Consider the following 13,039-nt stretch of genomic DNA (forward strand, 5'->3'; position numbering starts at 1 on the left):
GGTATGTGTGGATCAGACACAGCAATGCTGGTACCTCACTGTCACTGCTGGACTGAGAATAGTCCACCAACCAAAAATATCCAGCCAACAGCACCCCTGTGGGCAGCGTCCTGTGACCACTGATGAAGGTCTAGAAAATGACCAACTCAACATCTACAAGGTGGAACAACTAGGTAGGAGTGTCTAATAGAGTGGACAGTGAGTAGACACGGTATTTAAAAACTCCAGCAGCGCTGCTCTGTCTGATCCACTCATACCAGCACAACACACACTAACACACCACCACCATGTCAGTGTCACTGCAGTGCTGAGAATGATCCACCACCTAAATAATACCTACTCTGTGGTGGTCCTGTGGGGGTCCTGACCATTGAAGAACAGGGTGAAAGCAGGTTAAAAAAGTATGTAGAGAAACAGATGGACTACAGTCAGTAATTGTAGAACTACAAAGTGCTTCTATATGGTAAGTGGAGCTGATAAAATTGACAGTGAGTGTAGAAACAAGGAGGTGGTTTTTTGTACTGAATGGGCACAAATCTTGTAAAACAGACAAGAGCTTACTTAGGTATATCTAAAAATAACTAAATAAATAAATGATCCCACATGCCCCACAGGTCAAACCACCCATTCACTGATGTTTGGCCAGACTTACACCGTCCTCGGTCTCTTTATCTGGATCATTTTTCCCTCCTGGATTTGACTGTGGTGCTTTGGCTTCACTTGCGTCAGATTTATCCCCAGCCGCATCCAGGAAAAGATACTGATGGAAACACACAGACACACAATCAGAGAGGAAGCCTTTTCTATTCTACCAGTGGGCCAAATTAAAATAAGATCATGGTAAAACAATGCAGAACATAAGTAAAACGTTGACTGTTTTTGCAACTGTTTTAATCCTCCACTCTTGTAAGCACAGAAGCAATTAGTTTCAGCCCACCAGCAGACATTGGTTCCAGACATAAAAAAGACTCATTAGGAAAAACTTCAGCATTTTTCTTCATCGCTACGCCTGACGTACACTGCAGCATAGTTTTATTTATTTATTTTTCTATTATTTGAAATTATTTCCCAAATCAGGAGCTCTTTTAAAAGTAGGGTTTTATTTTACACGCCGCATAAACAACACCCACGCGTGCCGACAAAGCTTGCAGACTTAAGACGCCCTTTTTAGGACAACAGACAGCATGCTCTACAAATATATTCCTGCTTCTCTGTATTCTCTGCATGCGATGGATGGATGCAATTCCCCAACCCAGGTCTCAAGAGGGCAAAACATTTTCTAGGATTTTTACAGCTACCGTGCAAAAAATAAACCCCTGCAACATGATTTTCCTTTCACTGAACTCGAGTTGCCGTATTTAAAGCCCATGCTGATGTCGAACTCAGGAAACTCGTGTTAAATGAATGGATTTGGGGTTTTTTTCCCTAGTCAAAGATTGTACATGTATGATCTCCGAATGTTCAGTCACAGAAATCATGAAAACCTCAACACTGATACAGCATTCACCAATCAGACATAACATTATGACCACTTTCCTAATATTGTGTTGGTCCCCGTTTTGCTGCCAAAACAGCCCTGACCCGTCAAGGCATGGACTCAACTAGACCCCTGGACGTGTGATGTGGTATCTGGCACCAAGATGTCAGCAGCAGATCCTTTAACTCCTGTAAGTTGTGAGATGGGGCCTCCATGGATTAGACTTGTTTGCTCAGCACATCCCACAGATGCTCGATTGGATTGAGATCTGGGGAATTTGGATGCCAAGTCAACACCTCAAACTCGTTGTTGTGCTCCTCAAACCATTCCTGAATCATTTTTGCTTTGTGGCAGGGCGCATTATCCTGCTGAAAGAGGCCACAGCCATCAGGGAATACCGTTTCCATGAAAGGGTGTACATGGTCTGCAACAATGCTTAGGGAGGTGGTATGTGTCAAAGTAACATCCACATGGATGGCAGGACCCAAGGTTTCCCAGCAGAACATTGCGCAAAGCATCACACTGCCTCCGCCGACTTGCCTTCTTCCCATAGTGCATCCTGATGCCATGTGTTACCCAGGTAAGCAACGCACACGCACCCGGCCATCGACATGATGTAAAAGAAAACGTGATTCATCAGACCAGGCCACCTTCTACCATTGCTCCGTGGTCCGGTTCTGTTGCTCACGTGCCCATTGTTGCCGCTTTTGGAGGTGGACAGGGGTCAGCATGGCCACCCTGACTGGTCTGCGGCTATGCATCCCTATACGCAGCAAACTGTGATGCTCTGTGTATTCTGACACCTTTCTATCAGAACCAGCATTAACTTCTTCAGCAATGTGAGCTACAGTAGCTCGTCTGTTGGATCGGACCACACGGGCCAGCCTTCGCTCTTCACATGCATCAATGAGCCTGTCGCCGGTTTACCACTGTTCCTTCCTTGGACCACTTTTGATAGATACTGACCACTGCAGACTGGGAACACCCCACAAGAGCTGCAGTTTTGGAGACGCTCTGACCCAGTCGTCTAGCCATCACAATTTGGCTCGTCAAACTCGCTAAAATCCTTACGATTGCCCATTTTTCCTGCTACGCAGACATGGGGAGAACATGCAAACTCCAGGCAGAAAGGACCCGGACCGCTCCACCTGGGAATCGAACCCAGGACCTTCTTGCTGTGAGGCGATAGTGCTGTTTATGATTTAAATCTAGCTAGCTGGTGCATGAGCACTGAGGGTGGGTGAGGGTGAGTCTCAAATCAGCACTCTGAACTCCCAATAGCGCCACTCTCCGTTCAAATTGAGCATCAGCTATCTATCACAGATGTATTTAAATAGCGTTTAAATGATTATTAATCCAAGCATGACTTTTTTGGCTAGTTATGGGTTAATTATTAACATCCCTAATCCGGACCTCATAATCTCTCAATGATTTAAACAATCTGTACACGCTCCTACACAAACCAATGTTTAAAATGTCCTTTTTACTATTGTTTTGTTTTAGCACTGAACGTTGTTGGCATGGCCTATATCAAAGTGTAAATTACACATAGACTGGAATATCAGTTCCTCCGCTAGCATGTTTTCAAACAGCTTCTATTTCTGAATGAAACCACACATAAAACGAGCGTCTGTTCCTGGGTGGCACTTTAAGCTCATCGTAGCTTTGCCTACAGGTTTATTTCCTGACACGTCGCTTTTAGATTTTCACTTTATTACTCATACCGCAATTATTTGTGGCAAGATAGGAGGAGATAGAAGTGGGTGGAAACGTATGAGTCAGTGCAAACTCGTCGTCAGCGAGTGTGGGTTTGACACGAGCGTGCGAGTGTGTGTTTGCGGCAGGGGGGGTCGTACGGCTCACCTGTAGGATGGAATTGAGAACGTCGTTGTTAAGCGGTGACTGATCGTTCCTGCGGTGCCGGCGGATGCGTTTGCGGGCGCTGTGTACCATGTTGGAGACGGACAGCTTGGGGATTGGCACCGTCGTCGGCTCGGTGAGCTTGGACAGCGCCTGAGTGATGTCAGTGTTTTCTGATATAAAAAACAGAAAAGCACATAAATAACAGTCTGTATTCACTACACGTGTGCTGATATTTCCACATCATTAATCGCCTAGAATTTGATTACAGTTACAATCTGGAAAGAAGGGATCTGTTAAGCTTAGTAGTTTATTTTAGGAAGATGCCACCTACTCGGTGCCTTGATAAGGTGCATTTGTATACATGCAGTATACATAAGGTAAAGTGTAGTTATCTGTTTATACTACACTGATCAGTCATAACATTAAAACCACCTCCTTGTTTCTACACTCACTTTCCATTTTATCAGCTCCACTTACCATATAGAAGCACTTACTGACTGTAGTCCATCTGTTTCTCTGAATGCTTTGTTAGCCCCCTTTCATGCTGTTCTTCAATGCTCAGGACTCTCTCAGGACCACCACAGAGCAGTTATTATTTGGGTGGTGGATCATTCTCAGCACTGCAGTGACACTGACATGGTGGTGGTGTGTTAGTGTGTGTTGTGCTGGTATGAGTGGATCAGACACAGTAGCACTGATGTTGTTTTTAAATACCTCACTGTCGGACTGAGAATAGTCCACCAACCAAAAACATCCAGCCAACAGCACCCGTTGGGCCGCGTCCTGTGACCACTGATGAAGGTCTGGAAGATGACCAACTCAAACAGCAGCAATAGATGAGCGATAGTCTCTGACTTTACATCTACAAGGTGGACCAACTAGGTAGGAGTGTCTAATAGAGTGGATAGTGAGGACACCGTATTTAAAAACTCCAGCAGCGCTGCTGTGTCTGATCCACTCATACCAGCACAACACACACTAACACACCACCACCATGTCAGTGTCACTGCAGTGCTGAGAATGATCCACCACCCAAATAATAACTGCTCTGTGGTGGTCCTGGGAGAGTCCTGACCATTGAAGAACAGCATGAAAGGGGGCTAACAAAGCATGCAGAGAAACAGATGGACTACAGTCAGTAATTGAAGGACTACAAAGTGCTTCTAAATGGTAAGTGAAGCCGACAAAATGGACAATGTGTGTAGAAACAAGGAGGCGGTTTTAATGTTATGGCTGATGGGTGTATACCAGTACATTACTTGTTTTAAAATGGAACCTTTTAGTGTAAACAACTACACTACAAGTGTCTCTAGCAGGTCTTAAGTCTGTATTTTTTTATTTTTTCTAGTTTATTTATTTATTTATTAGGATTTCAATGCCATGTTTTACATACTTTGTTTACATTCATGACATGACAGGACAGGCAGTTACTGGTTGAACAAGTTTCATACACAAGTTTAACGTCAATCAACATCATGGATAATTTAGTATCTCCAATCCACCGCACTTGCACGTCTTTGGACTGTGGGAGGAAACCAGAACTCCCAAGAAAACCCACACAGACACGGGGAGAACACGCAAACTCCACACAGAAAGATACCGGACCGCTCTACCTGGGGATCAAACCCAGGACATATTTGCTGTGAGGCGACAATGCTACCCGTACAGCGTAATGCAATGGAAAAACATCATCTCAAGTCAATCATGCTAGACGTTGTGATATATTGGATAGATGATCAGCACATGCCTGGACCAGAAACTATTGTTTCAGATCCAAAAACTGACCTTTGCCATCCTCCTCTGCTGCATGTCTGCCTAGTATCTCATCTGCGGACTCCTTCCGACTGCACAGTTTGAAAAACTCCATGAGAAAGTCACCTGGTGGTTCAAAAGATGCCAGAGCAAGTTACAGTCATGATACTACTGTCACCAATTTCATCTATTAAGCATTTGGTCAGAACATCTGCACCCTGAACAAGCACCCGTGTTCCTATCACCATGTACCATGAAATCGAAGAAATCTGTACAGTTCTGTACAAAGCTGTTATAGTCAGCAGTGTCGACTGTTTCTCCGTCTGACAGTTCGCTCTTTCTTGGGGGACCGAAGTCATGTCCGCAGAAACCATTTTTTCCTGCAGCTGAATTTTGCAGACTCGGCACTATAGTGCTGAAGTCCTGTACATGGTACCACGGGGAGCAATCGAACAGATGGATGGGACTCCAGGCTCCCCGCTACAATGTCTGCAGTGCTGTACTGTGAACGCGCTGGTAGGCGCACTGTTTTATTGTGAAATATTACGAGAGGTAAATGTAAAAAGATGACAGTCTAACAGCATGGGAGGAACAGTTGTGAATCTGTATCAGCAGGGCCGTGTTGACATAAGACTTCCATACGGCTTCATGCGCCCAACACCACTATTTAGGAATAAGATCAGAGCGCTGTACATGGAGAGCGCTCACCAGCATGAAGCATGAAGGTCTGTGTAATATAAACAACATTAAATGTGTTTAATTTCACAGACCTCATTTTTCATGGATTTTTAATGAAGTGCCACAATTTACGGCGGTCATTAAATAACATACATACATTAAATGATAGAATAAATGGAAGCTACAATACACAGCACAGCCTACCTTAATAAATGAAAAAACCCATCCGTGTTTGCGTCCACAGATCGGTTGGGGGTTTTCCCAAACTCAGTTACCCGAGTAGTGTTTTTACCTGCTTTAGACTTCCACATCTTGGACATTTTGACTACCCGATTGCTAACTGAATTGCCGTAGGACTGCTAGTGTAACAGACTTTGGTGTAGTGTGCTCACAATGTTTGATGTATATGTTTACATATTGAGTGCATTTTGTCTCTTTGGGGATTCCATAATCAATAGAAAAGTGTGTTTCTCTACACACGTGATCATCTCTGTGTAGTTTGTGCTGCACCTCAAAAGAACTAGCCAGTAAAGTATTCTGTTCCCGATAGTTTGTCTATGTACAGTTTATTTCTTTCTTTATAAACTCAGCAAACTCTAAAGACGATCGGTTACACTAGGACCACCTCACAGTGTAACTTGTCCAATAAACGTGAGGCACTTGAATGCTACGCGGATGAAAAATGTTAAATCGCTAAACGCCTTAAACCTTAAATTTTGAATTTCAGAGCAAATTGCATTTTACATGGGAAACGGCTCATTTCACGGTTCATGACACGATTTTCACGACAGTGAATTAGGTAGGGCTCTAAATATGAGACATGAACTTGATCAGAATCAAAGTTTTGTCCTGAGGTAGCATGGCAGCTTTTTGATTGTTTCGCTATTTCCAGTTTCTTGTGCTGAGTGAGTTATTGGTGGACTAAGTAGCTGGCAGAGATGCATACAAGACTAGTGACTAGTTTTTTGCTTTTTTAAATTGAAACTGATTTTTGATTCTCACTGGTTCGTAATTCTTACCGAGCAAACACTGGGGATTGTCTGCTTTCCGCAACCTCACCGACCAATGGGGAGCTTGAAGTGGGTCCAAATCACTAAGAAAGACACACACAGCACAGTCACTAGTCATCCTAATTTGCAATTCATGTCAAGATACGACAAATAAACAGTGAAAACATGGGAAAAGACAATTTGAGCTGGGCAAAGTTTAATATATTTAAAATGGAACTAGTCAGTAATTTGATTGACTAGATGCTATTTTTTAGTTTTGCTACAACAGACTATTTAGAAAAAGGTCTATGTTTAAATAATATACCATTTTCTATATTATTTTACAACCCCAAATCAGAAAAAGTTGGGGCAGCATGGAAAATGCAAATAATAATAAAAAAAAAACAGTTACTTACATTTACTTTGACTTTTATTTGATTGCAGACAGGATGAACCTGAGATATTTCATGTTTAATCTGCTCAACTTCACAGTAAAGCATTTACCACTTTGTAATGTTACCATTCCTTTTCACCACATTTAAAAGACGCTTCAGCACCGAGGAGACCAAGTGATTTAGTGTTTCAGCTTTTTTTTTTGTCTCATTCTTCCTGCAAACACGTCTTAAGATGTGCAACAGTACGGGGTCGTCGTTGTCACATTTTTCGTTTCAAAATTCTCCACACATTCTCTATTGGGGACAGGTCAGGACTGCAGGCAGGCCAGTCCAGTATCTGTACCCTCTTCTTCCACAGTCATGTCTTTGTAATGTGTGCAGCATGTGGTTTTGCATTGTCTTGTTGAAGAATGCATGAACGTCCCTGGAAAAGATGACGTCTTGAAGGCAGCACATGTTGCTCTAAGGTCTCGATGTACTTTTCTGCATGAATGCTGCCATCACAGAAGTGTAAATGACCTTTGCCAAGGGCACTGACCCAGCCCCATACCATGACAGACCCTGGCTTTTGGACTTGTTGCTGATAACAGTCTGGATGGTCCTTTTCGTCTTTGGTCTGGAGCACATGGCGTCCAATTTTTTCCAAAAAAGACCTGGAATGCTGATTCATCTGACCACAATACACGTTTCCACGGTGTGATGGTCCATCCTAGATGCCTTTGATCCCAAAAAGTCGACGCAGCTTCTGGACATGGTTAACATAAGGCTTCTTTTTTGCACAGTAAAGTTTTAAGTGGCATTTGTGCATGTAACTCTGTATTGTAGTGCTTGACAAAGGTTTGCCAAAGTAATCCCTCATCCATGTGGTTATATCAGCTATTGTTGAGTGGCGGTTCTTGATGCAGTGCCGTCTGAGGGATCGAAGATCACGGGCGTTCAGCTTAAGCTTGCGCTCTTGGCCTTTACGCACTGAAATTCCTCCCGATTCCTTGAATTGTTTCATGATATTATGCACTGTAGAGGGAGAAATATTCAAATCCCTTCCGATCTTTCTTTAAGGTACATTGTTTTTAAACATTTCAATTATTTTCTCACACATTTGTTGACAAACTGGAGATCCTCTGATCATCTTTGCTCATCAAAGACTCTCCTGGATGCTGCTTTTGTACCAAACCATGATTACAATCACCTGTTTGGAATCACATTATTATTTAGTTTTTTCACCTCATTACTAGCCCTAAATTGCCCTCGTTCCAACTTTTTTTGGAATGTGTTGCAGGCCTGAAATGCAGGAATGGAGGTATATTAACAAATGAAATGAAGTTGAGCAGACAAAACATGAAATAATCAAATGAAAGTCAAAGTAAATGTAAGGAACTATAATATTTTACTACAGCTAAATATGTTGACACCTGCACCAGGCTAAATTTCTTGTAAAGCTGGTACTTGGCAAATAATATTTAAATAAATAAATCTGGCTCTGAATAAAAATCCTGCTTTTTGTGTTATGAACACTCCACACCAATTTACACACTGAATGATCAAATATCTCTTTCATGCTTCTAGATAATAAATATCAACTTTAAAAAGCTTAAAGTCATCGATTTTCTTTCCTTATTATTTGCTGTCATTTAAAAGAAGTCTAAAGAACAGACAGTTGAACTGATGCCCGTGTTTCAAGCTTCGAAACAGCCTAAAACACTTGTCTCAAAGCGGCTCGAGAGGACATTTCACCAGAACAATGCCATTGTTTGCCTGAGCACCCGTCATTATTCCGTCTCTCCTTATCTGCAGGTGAGAGTATTTGTTCTTCTACTTCAGATTACAAGAGACCCCAAAAAGCCTCTTCAGATGTGAGAGTATCAACAAAACCTGGTGCAGCTGAACTGCTGATAGGAAGAGAAAGAATGGAAACGGTGCTAATGTGATTCGGCGACTTGCTGAGCATCACTTCATCCCTATTCGGGATGCCAATTAACTGCAGCTCAGACGCTGTCCAGTGCTGTGTCGAAGTATCAATCCCAACACTCACACCCACACCGACACATCGCTTTCTACTTTCCGTACTTTAACACACTAACACCGTCTTAAAGCTGTGAAAAATTATTATGGGTAACAGGTTCTTTAAGAGGTGACGGAATTAAATTAATTTGGCACTGACATCACACCTGTTTAGATTTTTTTGCACCTGCTAAATAATTCTGTCTGCCCTGATTGCCTTAACAATGTCATTTTACCCACTTTCTACTCTGTTCTTAGGCAATACCACCACTCTGTCCTTTGTAAGTAGCCGAAAATGTCTGGTACTTACGAATAAACATCGTTGTCCACGACTATGCCCTCCGTCAGGTGGGGCCAGGTTGTTGCGAGGTGCAGCTCACTGGAAAAACAAAATCAGAACATCACTTCTAATGCCATCATGTGTTTTTAGATCACTTCATTTAGTTTTAATCGAATGCTTTACTATGGTCTGGGTGGTGGTGGTTCCAATCATGTCTGTCTCAGACACCCGGCAGACTGATAGCACTGCTGAGATCACACACATCTCAGCATTTTTTTTAAATACACTGATCAGCCATAACCTTAAAACCACCTCCTTGTTTCTACACTCACTGTCCATTTTATCAGCTCCACTTACCATATACAAGCACTTTGTAGTTCTACAATTACTGACTGTAGTCCATCTCTTTCTCTACATACTTTTTTAGCCTGCTTTTACCCTGTTCTTCAATGGTCAGGACCCCCACAGTACCACCACAGAGTAGGTATTATTTAGGTGGTGGATCATTCTCAGCACTACAGTGACAATGACATGGTGGTGGTGTGTTAATGTGTATTGTGCTGGTATGAGTGGATCAGACACAGCAGCGCTGCTGGAGTTTTTAAATACGGTGTCCACTCACTGTCCACTCTATTAGACACTCCTACCTAGTTGGTCCACCTTGTAGATGAAGTCAGAGACGATCGCTCATCTATTGCTGCTGTTTGAGTTGGTCACCTTCTAGACCTTCATCAGTGGTCACAGGACGCTGCCCACAGGGCGCTGTTGGCTGGATTTTTTTGGTTGGTGGACTATTCTCAGTCCAGCAGTGACAGTGAGGTGTTTATAAACTCCAGCAGCGCTGCTGTGTCTTATTCACTAATACCAGCACAACACACACTAACACACCACCACCATGTCAGTGTCACTGCAGTGCTGAGAATGATCCATCACCCAAATAATACCTACTCTGTGGTGGTCCTGACCATTGAAGAACAGAATGAAAGGGGAGTAACAAAGCATGCAGAGAAACAGATGGACTACAGTCAGTAATTGTAGAACTACAAAGTGCTCCTATATGGTAAGTGGAGCTGATAACATGGACAGTGAGTGTAGAAACAAGGAGGTTGTTTTAATGTTATGGCTGATTGGTATATATATATATATATATATATATACAGTGTATCACAATAGTGAGTACACACCTCACATTTCTGCAGATATTTAAGTATATCTTTTCATGGGACAACACTGACAAAATGACACTTTGACACAATGAAAAGTAGTCTGTGTGCAGCTTATATAACAGTGTAAATTTATTCTTCCCTCAAAATAACTCAATATACAGCCATTAATGTCTAAACCACAGGCAACAAAAGTGAGTACACCCTTAAGAGACTACACCCCTAAATGTCCAAATTGAGCACTGCTTGTCATTTTCCCTCCAAAATGTCATGTCACCCGTTAGTGTTACTAGGTCTCAGGTGTGCATAGGGAGCAGGTGTGTTCAATTTAGTAGTACAGCTCTCACACTCTCTCATACTGGTCACTGAAAGTTCCAACATGGCACCTCATGGCAAAGAACTCTCTGAGGATCTTAAAAGACGAATTGTTGCGCTACATGAAGATGGCCAAGGCTACAAGAAGATTGCCAACACCCTGAAACTGAGCTGCAGCACAGTGGCCAAGATCATCCAGCGTTTTAAAAGAGCAGGGTCCACTCAGAACAGACCTCGCGTTGGTCGTCCAAAGAAGCTGAGTGCACGTGCTCAGCGTCACATCCAACTGCTGTGTTTGAAAGCTAGGCGCAGGAGTGCTGTCAGCATTGCTGCAGAGATTGAAAAGGTGGGGGGTCAGCCTGTCAGTGCTCAGACCATACGCCGCACACTACATCAAATTGGTCTGCATGGCTGTCACCCCAGAAGGAAGCCTCTTCTGAAGTCTCTACACAAGAAAGCCCGCAAACAGTTTGCTGAAGACATGTCAACAAAGGACATGGATTACTGGAACCATGTCCTATGGTCTGATGAGACCAAGATTAATTTGTTTGGTTCAGATGGTCTCAAGCATGTGTGGCGGCAATCAGGTGAGGAGTACAAAGATAAGTGTGTCATGCCTACAGTCAAGCATGGTGGTGGGAATGCCATGGTCTGGGGCTGCATGAGTGCAGCAGGTGTTGGGGAGTTACATTTCATTGAGGGACACATGAACTCCAATATGTACTGTGAAATACTGAAGCAGAGCATGATCCCCTCCCTCCGGAAACTGGGTCGCAGGGCAGTGTTCCAGCATGATAATGACCCCAAACACACCTCTAAGACAACCACTGCTTTATTGAAGAGGCTGAGGGTAAAGGTGATGGACTGGCCAAGCATGTCTCCAGACCTAAACCCAATAGAACATTTTTGGGGCATCCTCAAGCGGAAGGTGGAGGAGCGCAAAGTCTCGAATATCCGCCAGCTCCGTGATGTCGTCATGGAGGAGTGGAAAAGCATTCCAGTGGCAACCTGTGAAGCTCTGGTAAACTCCATGCCCAGGAGAGTTAAGGCAGTTCTGGGAAATAATGGTGGCCACACAAAATATTGACACTTCAGGAACTTTCACTAAGGGGTGTACTCACTTTTGTTGCCGGTGGTTTAGACATTAATGGCTGTATATTGAGTTATTTTGAGGGAAGAATAAATTTACACTGTTATATAAGCTGCACACAGACTACTTTTCATTGTGTCAAAGTGTCATTTTGTCAGTGTTGTCCCATGAAAAGATATACTTAAATATCTGCAGAAATGTGAGGGGTGTACTCACTTTTGTGATACACTGTATATACAGTGTATCACAAAAGTGAGTACACCCCTCACATTTCTGCAAATATTTCATTATATCTTTTCATGGGACAACACTATAGACATGAAACTTGGATATAACTTAGAGTAGTCAGTGTACAGCTTGTAAAGCAGTGTAGATTTACTGTCTTCTGAAAATAACTCAACACACAGCCATTAATGTCTAAATAGCTGGCAACATAAGTGAGTACACCCCACAGTGAACATGTCCAAATTGTGCCCAAATGTGTCGTTGTCCCTCCCTGGTGTCATGTGTCAAGGTCCCAGGTGTAAATGGGGAGCAGGGCTGTTAAATTTGGTGTTTTGGGTACAATTCTCTCATACTGGCCACTGGATATTCAACATGGCACCTCATGGCAAAGAACTCTCTGAGGATGTGAGAAATAGAATTGTTGCTCTCCACAAAGATGGCCTGGGCTATAAGAAGATTGCTAACACCCTGAAACTGAGCTACAGCATGGTGGCCAAGGTCATACAGCGGTTTTCCAGGACAGGTTCCACTCGGAACAGGCTTCGCCAGGGTCGACCAAAGAAGTCGAGTCCACGTGTTCGGTGTCATATCCAGAGGTTGGCTTTAAAAAATAGACACATGAGTGCTGCCAGCATTGCTGCAGAGGTTGAAGACGTGGGAGGTCAGCCTGTCAGTGCTCAGACCATACGCCGCACACTGCATCAACTCGGTCTGCATGGTCGTCATCCCAGAAGGAAGCTGACGCACAAGAAAGCCCGCAAACAGTTTGCTGAAGACAAGCAGTCCAAGAACATGGATTACTGGAATGCCC

At 43.2% G+C, this 13,039-nt stretch overlaps 1 protein-coding gene across 1 annotated transcript in view; it reads right to left on the reverse strand.

Moving 5' to 3' along the window:
- rab3gap1 (RAB3 GTPase activating protein subunit 1) overlaps window positions 1-13,039 on the reverse strand; it is a 99,940-nt gene that overhangs the window by 68,295 nt on the left and 18,606 nt on the right. Inside the window, exons 10-14 of the mRNA XM_063005602.1 lie at window positions 9,466-9,534; window positions 6,790-6,863; window positions 5,126-5,218; window positions 3,341-3,510; window positions 653-760 (exon numbers count right to left, since the gene is read on the reverse strand). Coding sequence (XP_062861672.1) covers window positions 653-760; window positions 3,341-3,510; window positions 5,126-5,218; window positions 6,790-6,863; window positions 9,466-9,534 — 514 coding nt within the window. The remainder of the gene's footprint in view (window positions 1-652; window positions 761-3,340; window positions 3,511-5,125; window positions 5,219-6,789; window positions 6,864-9,465; window positions 9,535-13,039) is intronic.

The sequence above is a fragment of the Trichomycterus rosablanca genome, chromosome 12 (genome assembly GCF_030014385.1).
Source record: "Trichomycterus rosablanca isolate fTriRos1 chromosome 12, fTriRos1.hap1, whole genome shotgun sequence".
NCBI classification, from domain to species: domain Eukaryota; kingdom Metazoa; phylum Chordata; class Actinopteri; order Siluriformes; family Trichomycteridae; genus Trichomycterus; species Trichomycterus rosablanca.